Genomic DNA, 17,288 nt, shown 5'->3' with positions numbered 1-17,288 from the left:
ATCGTCAAAGGGAGAGAAGAAGTTAGGAGAGAGAGACTACTAGCAATGAGGTTAAAGATGACATTAAAGTTTGAAAACTAAACCCTAGAGAGAGAAATATTATTTTTTAAAACTTCGCTTAAGGGTGAAATAAATAGTTTTTAAGGTTTAAGAGAAAAAAAGAAATAAAATTTAAGTTTATTTTTAATATTATATAAAATGATAATTTTATTCATAAAACTAACAAACTTATCTACTTATTATGGGTAAATGAGATTTTAAAATTAAAAAATAAAAAATTAGAAAAATAACATACTTTGGACGGGAATAAGTTCTTTACCCTTTAAAAATTTAATAATACTACATACATAATTGTTTTGTGGATAATTTTGTATAAACATAATAATGTAAAACATATTTTTATTATTGGAAATTTTTCGCTCGACTCACAATCACATGCACCTCAATCTTCAGAGTAATCACTGAATTACTAAGTCAATATATCTAATTTATTACAATAACCTGAGTATTAAATTGTATGAGTAATGTTATATATAATTTTTTTTTGTACTTATATTATTATATGATCGAATATTATTTTATATTTAATTTAAAATTATTCAATTATATGATAACATATTATCTGTATACTTAAATTATACACAAAAATACATATGCATAGTTTTTATTGAAATTATATAGTCAAAAAATAAAACTATAAGGGAGTGTTTAGTTGGGGTAAATAAAATTACTCTCCTAATTTATTTATTATTACTTACATTACTTTATTTTTTAATAAATAATAAAAAATTTCTGTAATATTTTACAATCGATGGTGGTGTGATTAGAATATATAACAAATAATTTTATTATCATATTCACTTTAGATATTATAATATTATCTTGATTTTATTATAATTATATATTGATTTATTAATTTTTTATTATAAAAATATCATTATTTTTAATGATAAAAATATAATTATTTTTAATTAATATAACAAATAATAAAAAAATATTTTTGAATAATTATATCTAATGGGATTTAAATAAAATAATATATTAATATTTTTTATTATCTCTAATTAAAGATGATTATTATTTATATATGTTAATTTTTATCAAATTGTAACAAATATATTAATAATTTATAGCTAGTAATCTTCTTGATAATTTATCTTCAAAGTAATCTTTCAATTTTGATAATAAAATATTATTCAAATTGAACATAACATATGCGATTGTTTATTTTTTATTTTCACTTTAAAATCACTCAATCAGATATTACCATATCAAATTATATAAATAAATTTATATAATTTATTTATATATATAATATTACTCACTTAAAATTATATATGTATAACATTGCTTAATGTATTAACTTTTATTTTTATAATCGAGACAATACTATTCCCTTACGGTAAAATAACAAGTATTCACATTTTAAGTTTTAAAAAAAAAATGGCTTAAGTCAATCCGGCTTTAAAATAAGCTAAATCCTTTAACTTAAATTTAGTTCAAATTCAAATTAAATGAATTCAAACCAAACCGGCTTTTAAACTCAAGTCAATCTGGTTTTGGTCTAGGCCTAGATATATCCGTGAAAAACTTTTGGGAAAATGGAGCTACATGATCAAAATTATGTTTGTTCTTGTGCATAGCTTCTAAATGAGACAGGCACAATTCCAGCGCGATATTGTGCAATTTTCAAGAAAGCAGGCTCAGCCATGTCGAAGTGTTGCAGAGGAGGATTGCACCAGCCACCGTCGTCATTCGGCAAGGCAAAGTTTGGTGGGCAAAAGTTCGTAGCAGTCACAATTATCGAACCAGGGAGGCACAATTTTGGATCATTATCACACCTCAGCTCAGAACAAGCTCCACAACTGAATCCATTATTGAACAGCGCTGTGCTTAGTGCTGCCGTGCTTGTTCCATTTCCTTGACTGTATAAATTCCCATATCCGCATGCTCCTCCTTCATAATTCAATATTTATTAATGGTGCTACAATGTTCAAAGCATAATAAAATTAAGTGACAAACACTTACCCAGTGTACCGGATGCATCACTGCCGCCGTAGAAAGTTGCGTGACCGCTTTGCCAGCCTCCGTAGTCGGCCGCTGTGTGGTGGAAGTAGAGAATGAAGAGTAGAAAAGAGAAAGGACAAAAGTTGAGGTGTCATTGAACTTGGTTGATGCAAGTAAATAAATTAGTTCTAGTTGTATAAAGACGAAGTGGAGAGCATTTATTTGTAAGCAAGTGACATAATAAGAGGCAGCCAAGGCCACGTATTCAAACCAAATGTTTCTGTGTCCAAATTAATCAGTTAAATTCTGAGTTTGATAATTAATCTCATAATCATTGTATTTAATAATAAAAAATCTGATAGTAATATAATATTAACGAATTTCAAATACAAACCCCTTTTTTTTGTATAATTTATATTTTTTACCATCTAAACTATCTATCGGGAGCACAATTGTTCTTGTTAGGGCTACTAGCCGAGAAACAAAGTGGGCTAAGGGATCTCAATGGTTTGTTACAACCCACATAAATTAATAGTGTATTCTTTTGTTGTTACTTGTTTGGTTTTCATGCTTATTAATTTTTGGCTCTTCTTATATATGTGTCACAATTATTTGTATTTTATTTTATGCAAGCTTATGATATATGTTTGGATGAAACAAAAAAATAAATGTATATATAATATGATAGAATATGGTGGTCTTAATCAAGAGTGTTGATATTTTGGATTGTTTAGAGATAAGAAGGAGATGAATATTATTAATGAATGAAATTATATATACATATTTTTAATATATAATTTAAATAAATAGATAATATGTTATCATATGATTAAATATTATTTTAGTTTTAATTTAAAATTGTTTAATAATATAATATTATATTATATGTATACTTATATTATATATAAAATATATATATACATAATTTTATTTATTAATGTTCTTCATTAATGCATTAATAATAATGTCAAAATCTAACTTCTTGAACAAACTATGTTTGGTTTCAAGTATCTATGTTTATTTATTTATGTAATTATTAAATCTATATAAATTTATTTGAATGTATTTTTATTTTAATAAAATTATGTAAATCTAATTTTAAACATTCAATTAGGTGATGAAATGATGTATTATTATATTATTAAATATCTAATCATATATTAACATGTTATATAAATATTTAATTAAATATTCAAAGTCGATGTACATAATATTACTCTGTTTATTTGGTTATAATGTAACATTTTAATTTTATTATTTTTTTAGAGTACCACTTAATGCTGATAAATAATTTATTTCTTTTCTAATTATAAATTATGATAAAAATATTGTTTTTATTTATCTTATCTTAAAAAAAAATTGTACATTTAAATAATAATTTATTAACTCTTTAAGTTTTCCATTTTAGGTATACTTGAATCTTTTGAAATTTAATTACTTACAAAATTATAAATTAATAAAATTATATATAGTTATAATGAGTATTAATTTAAGTATTATATATGATATTATATAATTGAATAATTTTAAATTAAAAATAAAATGATATTTATGATAATATATATATATATATAAAAGTATTTATTTATATATATATATTTTTTCGTTTTATTTTTTCATATAGATTGTCTGTAGTTGAGAAATTTGGGTGTAAAGCGAGAAGATTGTAACATAAATAGAGTTTCATGACAATGTGATGGTTGGTTGAAGACAAAAGAGACAGGTTGCGTGAAAATTTGAGGGTAACTTTCACATCCCCATCAGTGGAGAAGTCTAATTTTGGCTATATTCTTCATTTATTAAATTAAAATATTTTTAATTTCCACCGATGGGAGTAAATTGCGGACATCAATCCTGACACGTACAAAATTTTCTTTTCTTGGACCTTCACGTGGATGGCCCATCTTTTCTAAAGACATTCGATTGATGACGTGGATTTTCTTACCGACAAGAAACTCACAAAATGGGGCCTATCAAAGAGAAAATTAGGCCTGGCTGGTGAAATCGCAAAATTTTTAAGGGTTTTCGTAAGTATGGTAATTAAACTGTATGTTGCGTTGCATATTAAAAATTTAATTTTTTTATATTATATATTATATTATACAATATAATTTTTAAATAATAAAATAATAAAAATTTAATTGATATATTATTATTTTTAAAAATATTTTAGTTATTTTTAAAATTTTAAAATTATATATATATATCTTTATTATATTATTATTTTTTAAAAATATATATCAATTTGTATTAGTAATATATATCGTATTATAAAATCGTATTATATTATATAATACATCTATTATATCGTATTAATTTGATATATCTAATGATATGTGTTATTTTTTTATTTATATTATATTATAAAATAAGTATAACTATGTTTCAAAGGATTTAAATTTAATTCAATTATAAATTTTATCAATTTAATAGGATCAATTCGGTATACCATGTGCATTCAAAGTAGTACTAACTAGAATCTCCGCATGTCATTAGGGTTTCAGGTAGATGTTGTGACAACTCTTCAGCAGAAATCTTCCTCAGTTCAGGAAAATGTCACAAACATTAGCAAATCTCCATTAGTTTCGGATTGATTTACCAAGTCAACAACCTTATCCAGAAACTACCATATGAGCAATAAGCAAGTCCGCAAAATCTGAGCTTGATTCTGCGGCACACTTTTTGCACAAGCAATCCCGCTAGGAAGGAGTCAGAGCACGAGACAGCTTCCAGGTAAAAAAAAAAAATATATATATATATATATATATATATATATATATATATATATATATAAATAAAATTGATAATATGAATAATAATTTCATTAATGTTTTTGTATCGACACATTTCTAATGTTACATGAATTCTCTCTATTTCTGATCATTACGAAATTTAGTTTCATATTTCAGAGAAAAAAATGGAGTATTGTTCATTTCTGGATATCAAATTTCCGGCCTTGAATGGTACGAACAATTTAGTCTAATTTGTCTCAACAAAGGCTAGGATAGAACTTAGATGAAGTCTTAAAGGCTTTGAGGTCTTTAATAATCTGGAAAGATCCTGTTTCTTTTTCAGCTTCGTTCATGTCGGTGTTGCAACCCCATACTCGAACAGCAAGTCTCCGACACTTGGGAGATGATTGTACCAGATACTTGCTGTACCAGTCGATAATGTCTTTCTTGTTTATGCTTTTGAGTTCCTCTGCTTCCTTTTGTGACAGATCAAACATATACCTGGATACCATTGATTGACAGATTTGTAACGACATCAGGCAAGAGCCTTCAAAAACAAAACTACTTAATACTTGTCAATCTTTGTATCTATGCAAAAACGGCAGAACCCATAACCTCTTTTTATAAGCATTCTAACTTGTTCACGAGTAATCACATCACAAAGTCCAGACACATTTTAATTGCATGGCCTAAGGTATAAATAACTTGTAACTAAAGTCTACAACAAACCAAAAGCAGAAGTGTTGTACCTTTTATCAATGATCTGATTCCAATATCGATTGGTTTCATATGTGAGGGAAGGATCTTTCTCCAGTAGCTTTGCTGTTAAACCACTTTTGTAATTCTCGAATGACTCGTCATCAAGCCCTTCCTGCAGTGCCAAACATCATAATCAGAGATTATAATCAGAGATTATGTTCACCAAATATTAAATAATTATTGTGTCAAGCTATCATTAACACAATCAACCGCAACAGTTCTGAAACCGATTGATAAATTGTACACTTACAGAAGTTAATCATGAATGTTAATCAAGAAAGATGCGTCACAGTTAACCAAAAAGGGTCGGCTAAAGCAGGAGCAAACAATGGATAAACTAAGAGAAATTGTTAAAATCAGGAAGACAGCTGTGAATTCTAGCCAAATTCAGCCGTGAAAGGACTATTCTTGAAATTAAATTCTTTCAAGTCTCTAACAGATATTGCCCATTCAGACTATCTACCACTTAGCAATCACAAGTTCAAAATTACAATGAGCAATATTGTTTAAGCGCAACAATCTCTTCATGATTAAACCACTGAGCATTCCTGTGCTTCTAACTTTAAAATGTTGAAAGCTTAATGTTAAGAACAAAATCAATTGAAAGCCATCAATTCAATTGATGATATAAAATCACAAAAAGCTTCAGAAGTAAGCAGTATTTCCAGGAGAAAGGAAAAGAAATGCACTTACTAACAACTCTTGCAGGCTATTTATGAAGTTGTCAATTCTCTCCAGCAAGTAAACTGGATTGTACTTGGAAGATTGAACACAAAAGCAAAACCCAAAAATACGGTAAGTTATCCGTGGGCTACTTTCAACAACATAACCAAGCTGCTCCTTTGTCCTACATTCCCACACAGAAGAAGAAATTTCAGCAAACATAAACCAGAAAAAATTATCCATTAGTGTCACTAACAGTTAATTCCCCAACATATCACACTCTTCCATATCACACTCTTCCAAATCACTAAATGAAACAAGTAAATCATATACATCACACAAATTAGGGAACTCTAATGTGATTTAAGTAGCTAGATCAATCTAACACATTTTGTATTGATCAAAAGCATTCTTTATGTACTAATCCAGTCTTCTTTTCCAGAGGCAGATCACCTTTGCTTAGGTGTCTATCCTAGAGGAGATAGAGGAAAATATTCACTCAATTTCTGGCTGCAGAGATATCATAGGTTCATTAATCACATAAAACCCACATCCTTTCTGAAGAAAATTAATATTAATGTTCACAAATCTATGGACCATTACATTTGACAAAAAAAACAACAAAAAGTAAGATTAATTATTAAATGCTCAGTCTTATATAGAATCACCTCAGCTGATTAAAACATGGTTCATCTACAATTTCATCAAAAAGATCTATCAAAGCCTTCAATTTTATTGATTCAATCTTGTTTTCTGGTTCAATTTGAAAATAAAGCTGCAATGTGAAACCAAAATCGAAACCAGTTAGAAGTATAAAAATGGGACAGAAAAGATAAAAGGCAGCCTGAAGAAGAAAGGAATGATTTGACCATTTTCAGCTACCTCAACAACAGAGTTTGTTTCGCACTTATTCTTCACACTGACATCTCTAACAAGGTTGGCACCAGAAGGAAGACATATTATATGCTCTTGATGCCTCATTTCAACTGGAATTGGTTGTACTGGAAGGTTACTTTTAAATATATCTGATATATGAATTGCTTCTTCTTCCAACAAATTGCCATGACAAATTCCCTCAATAAACAGCTGCACAATATATATCAGAAGTAGCAAATAATATTTTAAGTAAGAGCGGTTTGTACTAGAAATTACTTGTATAGATGAAATAAAACCTGAAACCCAAAATTAACAAACTAGGTTGACTCATTTTTCTGTTAGCATGGCATAAAGCAAAAATCACTAGACAGACAACAAGGTTAAAGATACTTGTGGACTACCCCATGACTGATACTTTATCCTATTAGAAGCCCCTAAAGGAAGTTCACATTGTTCTCCCATTTGTTTCTTCCATTTTTTAAATTCCATTTATGTTAGAGCTATGCAAAAGAAACTAACAACATACATTTCAGTCTTATAGCTTTTTAGCAATTTAAAGCCTACAACTTAAATTTCATTCAGATAAACAGAAACTTAACCTTTCCAAGCAATTATATTTATGGATGTTTGCAAAGTAAGAATGTTTTATTCAAACTAATACAAGGCTCCATCTTTTCTTGCCCTTTCAGGGCTCGATCCATGGTTTCTTTTAATTGCTATTTAGACTACCAGATTAAGAAATTTGTTTCCGACTGGCAAAAGATACTGAAAACCGGTGCCATCTTTTTCCTTGAGGAAAACCAAAACCAGGGAACAAGAACTAAAAAGGCCAGCTGTGGTACATCCTTAACCAACCAACCTTTTTTTTCCTTCTATTCTATATACCACCATTTCCAAAGATGCAACGTAGCTTTTTTTAAAACTGAGACAAATAGAAAAAGTAGAGTTGATTGCTCCGAGACTGAGGCAGCACTTGACATATATTAACTCATGATTGCATCCCTGCATGTGACTTCTTTAAAACTATTTTCAAAAAGCCTTAGGCAGATTGAACGAAAAAAAAAAAGAACTTTTTTTACTCAACGTTTCTGATTTTGCACTAAATATCCTATGGTTGGTGTAGCCTATCTTCAATTACCATATGTTTCAATATATTTTTTATTACTGGCCCACTTCCAGTTCTTCAACTTTTACATGTTTATTATGTCTTCTTCATACACATGATGGCGCGAAGCCTTCAAATTTTTAGCCAGTTATTAAAATGATGCATACTGCTGCACAAAAAAGCCAATCAAGGACTGAAATAAAAAATATTAGTATTTTGGGTTATTTGCATACCTGGGAAAGAAGCTTGGCAATAAATGCCTTCAAATCAGCAAGAGACAGGTCAGTTAGTAAACATAACTTCTCATCTACATCATAGAAACTCTCACATAGAACTTGTAGTCTCAGATATGATGAATGACTTAGAGGCTTCATATTGGTATTTTTCAGAGTTCTCTCCATATCTTCTTTAATAACCTGGTTATTTCAATGTTGGTTTTATAACATATGAGCCAAAAACCAGCAAATAAACCTCTTTCAAATGAAACACAGCATGAAATTTATTAACATACAGTTAGAGTGACTTAGATCCAGTGGTTCATTGCAGCATTTTAATTGAACTTAAAATTAAGAACCAGTTTACAATCCGATCAAAGTTATTATCAATCATGGGAAACTCACTAAACTGTAGCTTTTCTTAGCTTGCATGTTGTTTTCACTAAAACGGACACCTCTAGAAACAAATTCAAGTATTCAAGCAGATACATACTCTTCAGATCATGCAAATAATTAGAGCATGCAAACTCAACTCCCGGATTTTTTTTCTAAGAAAATGATCATAAACAACAGCACATGGAATATGAGGAGAAAAAAAGTACACACATAGAAGACAAAAGTGCGTTTACCTTAAAACGTTCTTCAGTCGGTAAAAATGATTTGGCTACAGCCAAAACCTTAGATAAGAGAACTGGAAGCTTATCATTGAAGCCATAAATCTTCAGTTCCAACTTGTCACTAAAGAAAGACACAGAAGTTTCCAACTTGGCAACACTAGCCTGCAGAAAAAAAAAAGGATAATTTCTGTCAGGTGGCAACCTAAAAATCCATAAATGTATCTAAAAATTATGCAAAATGAGCAGGTCAGAAACTGAATGAAAATGGAAATCAACATTATGACAATGACAGCGTCAAATGAAGTGGATATTACTAACCAACAACAGCAGAATTCAAGAATTGAGAACATTAGTGATAAATAATTTGGAACTTGTGAGTGATTCCACATAGCAAGTGCTTACCCTAAAGGCTGGTATCTAAAGTGCGAGTTGTAATGGTTTCCTCATTATCCAAAAATAAAAGTGTACTGTAAAAATTCTCAAAATTTAACAGCAAAGGGTTGGAAATTTCATTAAAATTGAAAACAGGGGAATCAAATTGGAAGGCAACTAACCAAATTCTATTAAAAATAAAATATAAAAAAGAATTGGTAGGCAATGGAAGTTCCTATGCTTGTGATGTTGGTTTTAACAAGCCAAAGCACTGAAATCTGTTGGTGGCTTCAATTCATCACAGGTTCTCATAAGTTTTCCTAGTGGGATGTCGAATGTATCCTCTTATTTCACAGTTAAGGCCACGTGACACTTCAGCATTACTTATATAAGAAATATTTGAGGATAAAGAAAGAAAGAAAGAGCTTTGTCATGACTAGCTCAAGAGGAGAATAACCAAAAACATAAATCAGCATTGACACAGAAGCACAATTTATGACAAAGAATAGGTAACACTACCTGATATATAATCTCATTCAGCTCATCTTTGAGAAGGTTAATGAATAGTTCAGTCATAAGACAACTCTTTACATCATCATACGCCCCTTTCAGATTTATGCGGAAATATGTATTTGCACGAGGCAGTTTAAAAGTATTATCAAGCTTGTACCAAAACTTGATTAATGGTTCATCAATAATACATATCGGAGAAGATAAATTTCCAGGATCATCAGATGTGTTATTTGCTCGAACAGAAAAATCTAACGGAATGAACTCATTTTTTGAGGGAAGTTGTAGTGAACCATCAATTTCTGGAGGATCCCTCCATAATTTCATCAAAGATGGGGAAACATCTTCCTCGGTATAATGTGACCCAAACCAAGGCTCATAACGGGAATCTGGAACCACATAGAAATTGAGGCAAATGTTACATCAATTGCTAAAAAAACAACTTCAGATTGTCATCTAATTGGAGAGCACATATATGTTCATCAATGTAACACATCCTAAAAAAGTTCTAATCATGCAATAGAAACATCTAATAAAATTGACCTTTCTAGAAATTTACCTTCTGACTTCTTGAAAGATTTTGACACAACATCAATCCTCATGTTTTCTGGAGTGAAGAAACCCAGTAAATTTTTTATCATTTCCTTGTCCCACTCTTTGTACACATAGTCCCCATAAATAACATGTTCTGCTGGATAAACATGTAAATTTGCTGCAATCACATAATAATAACTCGTTTTTAGTAAAGAGATATGACATAATCAATATAAGATATGGACGTCTTGGATACTAATGTATATCATCTTACACAAAATTTTCATGTTAACTAAAAATATATAAAAGCATTAGGGTGAATGGTCAATCTCTAACCGGTAATATGGAATAAATCAAAATACTCCTAAATTGTTGGCATTTATCATACTAACATAAAAAAAACTGTCAAACAAATGTTCACTAATATGCAAGCATGGCTAAGTTCTCAGATTTTTGTGGCAAAGACTTCAACAACATTTCTAAATCCATGAAATTTGCCTTTTGTCCAAGGTATATCAATCATATAATCAAACTATTAACACCTTTGACCTCAAATTTAGCACACCAAAAAGAACCAGATGCAAGTGACAAATCAACAATGCAACACCTGCAAGCTCTGCCGCATAATCATCCTGTGGTTGCTCCTCAGCAAATCTAAATTCCATGTTACCAATATCTTGTAGTTCCTTGAATATCCATTCCTGGGGAGAAACTTCACGCAACAACTTAAGGTATTGATATACAAATCCAATGATGTCAAAGATCTGCAAAATAAGTAACATGATATAGTCAGAGAAAACTTCAAAAAGAAAGCACAAAAAGTAAAAGAGATACATAAAGAAAATCCAATGCAAAACCAGATAGTCTACATACATCATATATCAGAGTAGTTAAAGCACCAATTTGCAGAAATTCCAGGGCAAGTAAAAATGGCAGTCAAAGGAACAAAGCACTAAAAGCCTAACACAACCAAAACTTGCAACATAGAAAAAATAAAGGACTAACACCTGTTAAGTCCTACAGTTACAATTCAGAAACACGCACTCTAAATGAACAAACAGCACATGAGCAACCTAAACACAATCCATCTAAAATGAAAAAAAGAAAAAACAAAGACAAGTCCTCAACTAGGGAAGATGCATAAGTCAAATCATCATCTAGTAGAATATGATTATTAACCTAGCAGAGTATCCTCAACTCCACTTTAAGAAAGCTACAGTGCAACAAGGAGAAGTACCTGTTCCAACCCAGAATCTGTGAGGTGTATAGACATGCCAAAGATGTATGCCAAAGAAGATCGATGAATTCCTTCGTCACTAACTCCAGCAGAAATAGAAGTTGCCCATCCTTTAGCTTTAAGAAAGGAATGCAAGCTTCCTTTGCCCTCTGAAAAACATAAACTGCATACTAAGAATTATAAAAGCTAAATGATATGGCAAGCTATATAAAATCAAATGATTTGTGTAAGGCAGAGAGACCCTGGACAGCATCTAAATGAGGACAGAAATCATTCAAGAAATCTATGCCATATACGAAGAGATGATAAGGGGCTAATTGAACAAATGCTTTGAATTTTTTTCCTTTATTTAACTCACATTAATGAGATCTTGTACTCCAATGAAAAGTTGTCCTTTCAAAACTCTAATGGAAAATATACTTGTGTGAATTTCGCGGCATCAACAAATAGGCCTTCTTTTTATGAACAGTAAACTGTTAAGCTTAAAAGTTTATGCATCAAATTTAGAAGGGCACATCAATACAAAGGAAAGCATAATTAGGAAAACCTCTTTTATCTAAGGTGAATATGCAGATAAAGGAACTGAGAGCTCCATGATGATTAGAAGTCACTATGACAGAATTGCTTTAAGAACACATAACTGCAAGGTATCAGAATGACTTAGAAAGCATATAAGATAACACTAATTAAAAGAACACTGGCGTAACCCTTTTTTTTTTTTTCGCATGCATGCTAATCCTGCATAGAGCATAATTATCCACAACACAAGAAAAATCTTACCATGTCCCATGAGGTGGGCTAAATAATCTTCAGATTTCTTCAGATAGTCTTGACGAAGACATGGCAGCGTCCATGTTAAGTCAAGGATATGAACATCTTTAACTGCCTCCAATCTATACAGTTTACCAGCTTTCCAGATGGGCTCTTTAACAGAAAACTCTGGTTTTACGCCAGGACCTTTTTGGACATTAGCAAATAATTCCACAACCCAACTCTCAAGAATATCAAGAGGTTCTGCAACAATTGCAAACAATATTATCTGGACGAGATCTATTTAATGCACTAGCACCTCTCAGAAATTTCAGTTCAATTTCCACCACATCACTTTAAAATTTAAAACATGCACAACAAGGCATGACAACCATCAGTTTAAGTGTATTGGTACAGAAAATCAGAATTTTACCTCCCCCAATGACTACTAGCTTCATGAGTCCACCATGATAATAGTCTCTGTACAATTTCAAAATTTTTTCGCGCAAATCTATCCCCTTTTCCATAGCATCAACCAAACTCTTCTTATTCCCTAAAATTTAAGGCAAACGTCATTTCATATAAACAGATTATCACAAAATGGAAGCTAGCAAGCTCACCCCAAAAAAATTTGTTCAAAGGGTGACCAGTTACAGCTGTATGACATTGAAGTTGTTGAAGACGACAAGCATCACTTTGCAAAGCCTGGTTAAATTCTGCTCATTTTGGTTCACATAATCGTCAATGAAGAATATGTCAGCCACATATCTAAGTTGAAAAAGTAAGTGAAAACTGAATTCCGTTTCAATATAGAAGAACAATAGTTTTCAATGAGTTTTGTACACCTGAATCAACAGCAAGTATCTCCCGCTCCATAGCTTCCATTTTGACAAGGGGAGAAATGAAAAACTGAGAAAACCTGATAAATCAAAAAGAGCAACATAAACAACAAATACCCCCATCTATTACTCAGGATGATACATCAGGTAGTGGTAAAATATGAATGATGATCAAGATGTAGGGAAAGGAAGAAGAAATTCAGCTAAAACATGACTACTCCAAATGACTTTCACAATTCTTAGCTAGAAGAACAGCAGTCATCCTGTTCACATTAACATGAAATAGCAAAGAAAAAAGAAGGGGAAGCAATAACAACACTCATGCCACCATGATGATGCATTAAGTTATTTTCAACCCTGCTTCATTAGAACAAAAAATGCTAAGAAGTGCCGGAGGACTTATCAAAATTATATGCTTAGAGAAATCAGCATTTACCTCATCAACGCACCCTTAAGAAACTCTCTTTTGACTTCAAAATGGTAACAGGTATGTTCACATTCCGTGTATGCATTAGATGAGCCACCATGCTTGGACAAAAAACTATCATACTAGCACAGAATAGAGTCAAAATGGTTGGACAAATGACAATCATCTTACCACACACAAATAAATATTTAACATATAAATAACAGTAGCTGAATATGCAAAACATTCTAGCCCATCAAAATGAAACTAACATGAGAGTCAATCAAAACAAACTTCCAGCACATTCAGATCAACAAAGGAAACTCTCAGACTCAGACACAATATGCATACTTGACTACTAATTTCCCCTACAGTAGCATTGGTAGCTGCCTGAAACAAATGCTTCTAAAAAACTGATTTATTTTAGGAAAAAAATAATAATAAGAGTACTTGGACACCCATTTTCTAAGTATACTCAGCAAAAATTGTTAAAAATTAGATCTTCAATAAAATATTTTCACCATCACAACATAAATTGAGTATAAAAATGTAGTATATGTAAACATACATTTTGAAGGATTTAATTGATGCGTGCATTTAATAGATGGGCGTGCAGAGTATTTTGATGGGATGCATGCATATAGCCCAACTTTCATTGACAAAAAATATAGACAAACAGACCTCATTTTCGTCAGGAAATTCAGTACTCCCCATGAAGAGCATGTGTTCTGTTAATTATGAAACCAATATCAGCTAATTAAACTCATTCGCCCTCCAAAACATAATCACAGAAACCAAAACCTAACCTAGAAAATGAGCAAGTCCTTGCGCCTCAACAGGATCACAGAAACTTCCCATTCCTACACACATTGCTGCAGCTGCCTGCAAATATTAATAATTAGAACTTCCAATTCAACATTTGAAATCTAAAACTGAAAATCTGATTAGAAAAGAATAACTACTGACCTTCTTAGTCTGAGAAGAAGTTCCATTTCCTTTGTCATCGCCTTCGTCTTCCTCGTCCTCTTCGGATTCTTCATCTTCATCTTCATAATCAGACTGTCCTTCTTCAACATCGTCTTGCTCATCTTCAGGGTTATCTAGCGTTTTGGAATCGTCGGAGCAAATATCAGGATCGTGAACAAGCAAAGCGCAAAGTCCATTCTCAAGTTGTATTACTCTATAAAGTCTTCGGTCGTTTGGAGATTTAATCACGGTATCATCGGAGGACCAAACGCAACCATCAGCTCCCATTCTTTTTTCACAAACAACAAAACAGAAACAGCAACAGGGGGGCCGCCTTCTCCTGACAAAGTACTTTCAAGGGGCTTTATATCTTGCTCCCCAATCACCAAAACCTGGAAAATATTCAAATGTTTAATCATCCACCAGGTTTCCTTTTAAAAGGAAAGAATACCCAAATTTGACGCCAAAAGGCCTATTCCCACTCAAGGTATAATCAATTTCCAAACTTCCATACATGAATTTTAAAAAATTTAAATATTTTTTATTAATTATTTAAATTAATAAAATTTAAAAATAAAAATATTATTTAACTAATCATATTAAAAAACAAAAACAATTTGAGTGGAGTATAGGATTCAAAATTAATAAACATCAATAATATCAAAATAAATTTAATTTAAATATATATATGCTCAAAATTAATAAATAAGGTATGAAGTTCAAATTTCAATAATAACAAATTTTTTAAAAAATGATTTTTTATTTTGATCAAGTCAAGTTTGAATTTTTTTTTTAATCTAACCAAATAATTTAAATGGTTAAATCCACTATAACTTAAAAAACAAATTTCAAGTAAATTGAAACTATGTTGATTGAAAGGTCTTAATTCATCCAACAGATCCAATTTGATTTTCAAAACCATGATATACTTCAATCTTGTAACATTTTTATTTATGGAAAATAAAAAAGCCAATAAGTAAATGGGTTGTTAAATCCACAAGTCCAATTATGAATCTCATGACAATATAGCCCAAGAAATAAGCCCAGGAGGGTCAAAGGAAACTAGTGAAGCCGAAGCGAACATAAGGCAATTATGAGAATAGTCGACCCAACCCAACAGAATCCACACACACCAGTGTTGGACAGTGTTTTTTGATCAGTAGAGACGATTCATAAAGGGGAGACAGAAGCTAAACCAAGTAAACCCAATTGCTAACCCATGGGACGTGGAGGTGACCATTTTAATTGCAGGAAACGAAAACAAAAATCTAATCAAGGAAAAGCTGAAATGGGTGAATATACGATTGAGGATGGAAAAACAATAAATAGCAAGGCAGGAAAGGAAGTTGTCCTCAGGAGAAAAGCATGCGGATGAGGGTAGAAAGCTCAACTGCAGCATCTTGGAGGAGATGGGAAAATGCTACGTTGAGGAGGAAATTGAAACGACTGCTAGAATTAGCAAGGAATAAGGGTTGGAGTTTAGGCAAATATTACATAGGGATTTGAACTATAAGAAAGTATCATTGTCTCAAACTTCCTTCATATAGCATATAATACTATGATTCACAATTCAGAATTTCAAGAAAACAGTCCTTACCCTTTTGACATGGAATTAAACTTTCTCGAAAGCAATCTCCCAAGACTTTTCAAAAGTAAGTAGAGATGAAACAAATCTTATATTCATCCGCAACTAGGAGTCTCATGTATGTTATGCTCTATACTAAACTTGACATTTGCTATGTAGCGGGAGTTGTCAATAGACACTAGTTGAATGTTCACTTGGAGCTAGCCTCAAAGAGGTAGTTTAGATGGTAAATAAAATGAAGTCCCAAAAAAAAGAGTTTGAGTTCAAGATTCATTGGTGTCATACCAAAATCAAATCTTTAATTTATCTAATGCATTGGTTGTGAAGTCAATCATTGAATTTGAAATTTATTAGTTGTAGAGTTAATCATTAGATCCGAAATTTATCTACTTGATCTGATTGGTTCGTCTATAAAGGAACAATCCGATTCGAGTGGGGTTCCTTGTCAGCAAAAGAAAAAAGTTGAAATGAAGCATTGTTTGGCAGTTAGCATATACTAAAATACCTTCACTAGGTTAAAAGATTATATGCTTATATTTGTTCGAGGTGATATATGTCGATAGGATACACTAATTTAGATTTTCAATATGACCCTGATTACAGAAGATCCACCTTAGGTTTACTATTTACACCAAGTGGAACTACTGTACTGTTTCATGGTAGAGTATGCCACAACGTGTGAAATAACAGATCAAGTAGCGTGGCAATCTAGACCAACCTTTGATCTTAGGTACTTCACAAACAAACACACCTTTGATCTTGAGTCCAATTTTTCTTTATTGTCTTCTGACACATATGCAGGACATCCCCAAATATGGATATAGCAGCGAGCATCTTAGGGAAACACTTAGACAAGACTAAGTTCAATAGATATTCTACTGATTAAGCATAAGTCCAATTTTGTTGCAGTTTGGTTAGAAGCTGTAAATTGAGTAAATCTGAAGCGTGATTAACGGAGTCTAGGATGAAACAGTTCAAGCTTAAGCAGTTTATAATTTTTTAAATCTGTAATCGTACACGTTTTCGTAGAAATTTCAATCTAAGTTAGCTCTGTGTAAAAGAGTCACGTTGTTTCTTGGCAGCTTCTTCAGCAAGTCCGTATTTTTCAGCAACAT

The 17,288-nt window shown here is 31.3% G+C and overlaps 2 protein-coding genes and 1 long non-coding RNA gene across 5 annotated transcripts; 1 reads left to right on the top strand and 2 right to left on the bottom strand.

Annotated features, from left to right (window-relative positions):
* Window positions 1–1,591: 1,591 nt before the first annotated feature.
* On the bottom strand, window positions 1,592–2,158 carry LOC123218370 (expansin-A4-like; the record flags this gene model as incomplete). The annotated part of the gene is made up of 2 exons (XM_044639819.1): window positions 1,592–1,956; window positions 2,029–2,158. Coding segments are annotated over 2 exons (465 nt in total), but the record flags the coding sequence as incomplete, so codon positions are not given.
* Window positions 2,159–4,457: 2,299 nt separating this feature from the next.
* Window positions 4,458–5,395, top strand: LOC123218371. Its single transcript, XR_006502686.1, has 2 exons — window positions 4,458–4,740; window positions 5,083–5,395. It is a non-coding gene; the product is annotated as an uncharacterized LOC123218371 (long non-coding RNA).
* Window positions 4,812–16,327, bottom strand: LOC123218369 (nardilysin-like). 3 transcript variants are annotated; one of them, XM_044639815.1, is made up of 20 exons: window positions 16,186–16,326; window positions 14,589–14,980; window positions 14,429–14,504; window positions 14,304–14,350; window positions 13,653–13,765; window positions 13,223–13,296; window positions 12,998–13,093; window positions 12,811–12,930; window positions 12,408–12,641; window positions 11,628–11,776; window positions 10,998–11,154; window positions 10,416–10,568; window positions 9,866–10,245; window positions 8,987–9,136; window positions 8,376–8,558; window positions 7,044–7,247; window positions 6,830–6,936; window positions 6,192–6,345; window positions 5,489–5,610; window positions 4,812–5,240 (listed from the first exon to the last, which is right to left on the bottom strand). In XM_044639815.1, exons 2-20 carry the CDS (start codon window positions 14,874–14,876, stop codon window positions 4,997–4,999), a joined length of 3,051 nt encoding a protein of 1,016 aa, XP_044495750.1. In that variant the 5' UTR covers window positions 14,877–14,980; window positions 16,186–16,326; the 3' UTR covers window positions 4,812–4,996. The 3 variants fall into 3 exon arrangements, with proteins under 3 accessions (XP_044495750.1, XP_044495752.1, XP_044495753.1); XM_044639817.1 differs by lacking the exon at window positions 8,376–8,558 and having other exon boundaries at window positions 16,186–16,327; XM_044639818.1 differs by lacking the exons at window positions 14,589–14,980; window positions 16,186–16,326 and having other exon boundaries at window positions 13,653–13,757.
* Window positions 16,328–17,288: the final 961 nt, after the last annotated feature.

The sequence above is a fragment of the Mangifera indica genome, chromosome 6 (assembly GCF_011075055.1).
Source record: "Mangifera indica cultivar Alphonso chromosome 6, CATAS_Mindica_2.1, whole genome shotgun sequence".
Taxonomy (NCBI): Eukaryota; Viridiplantae; Streptophyta; class Magnoliopsida; order Sapindales; family Anacardiaceae; genus Mangifera; species Mangifera indica.
This window is presented reverse-complemented; position numbering and strand designations above follow the sequence as displayed.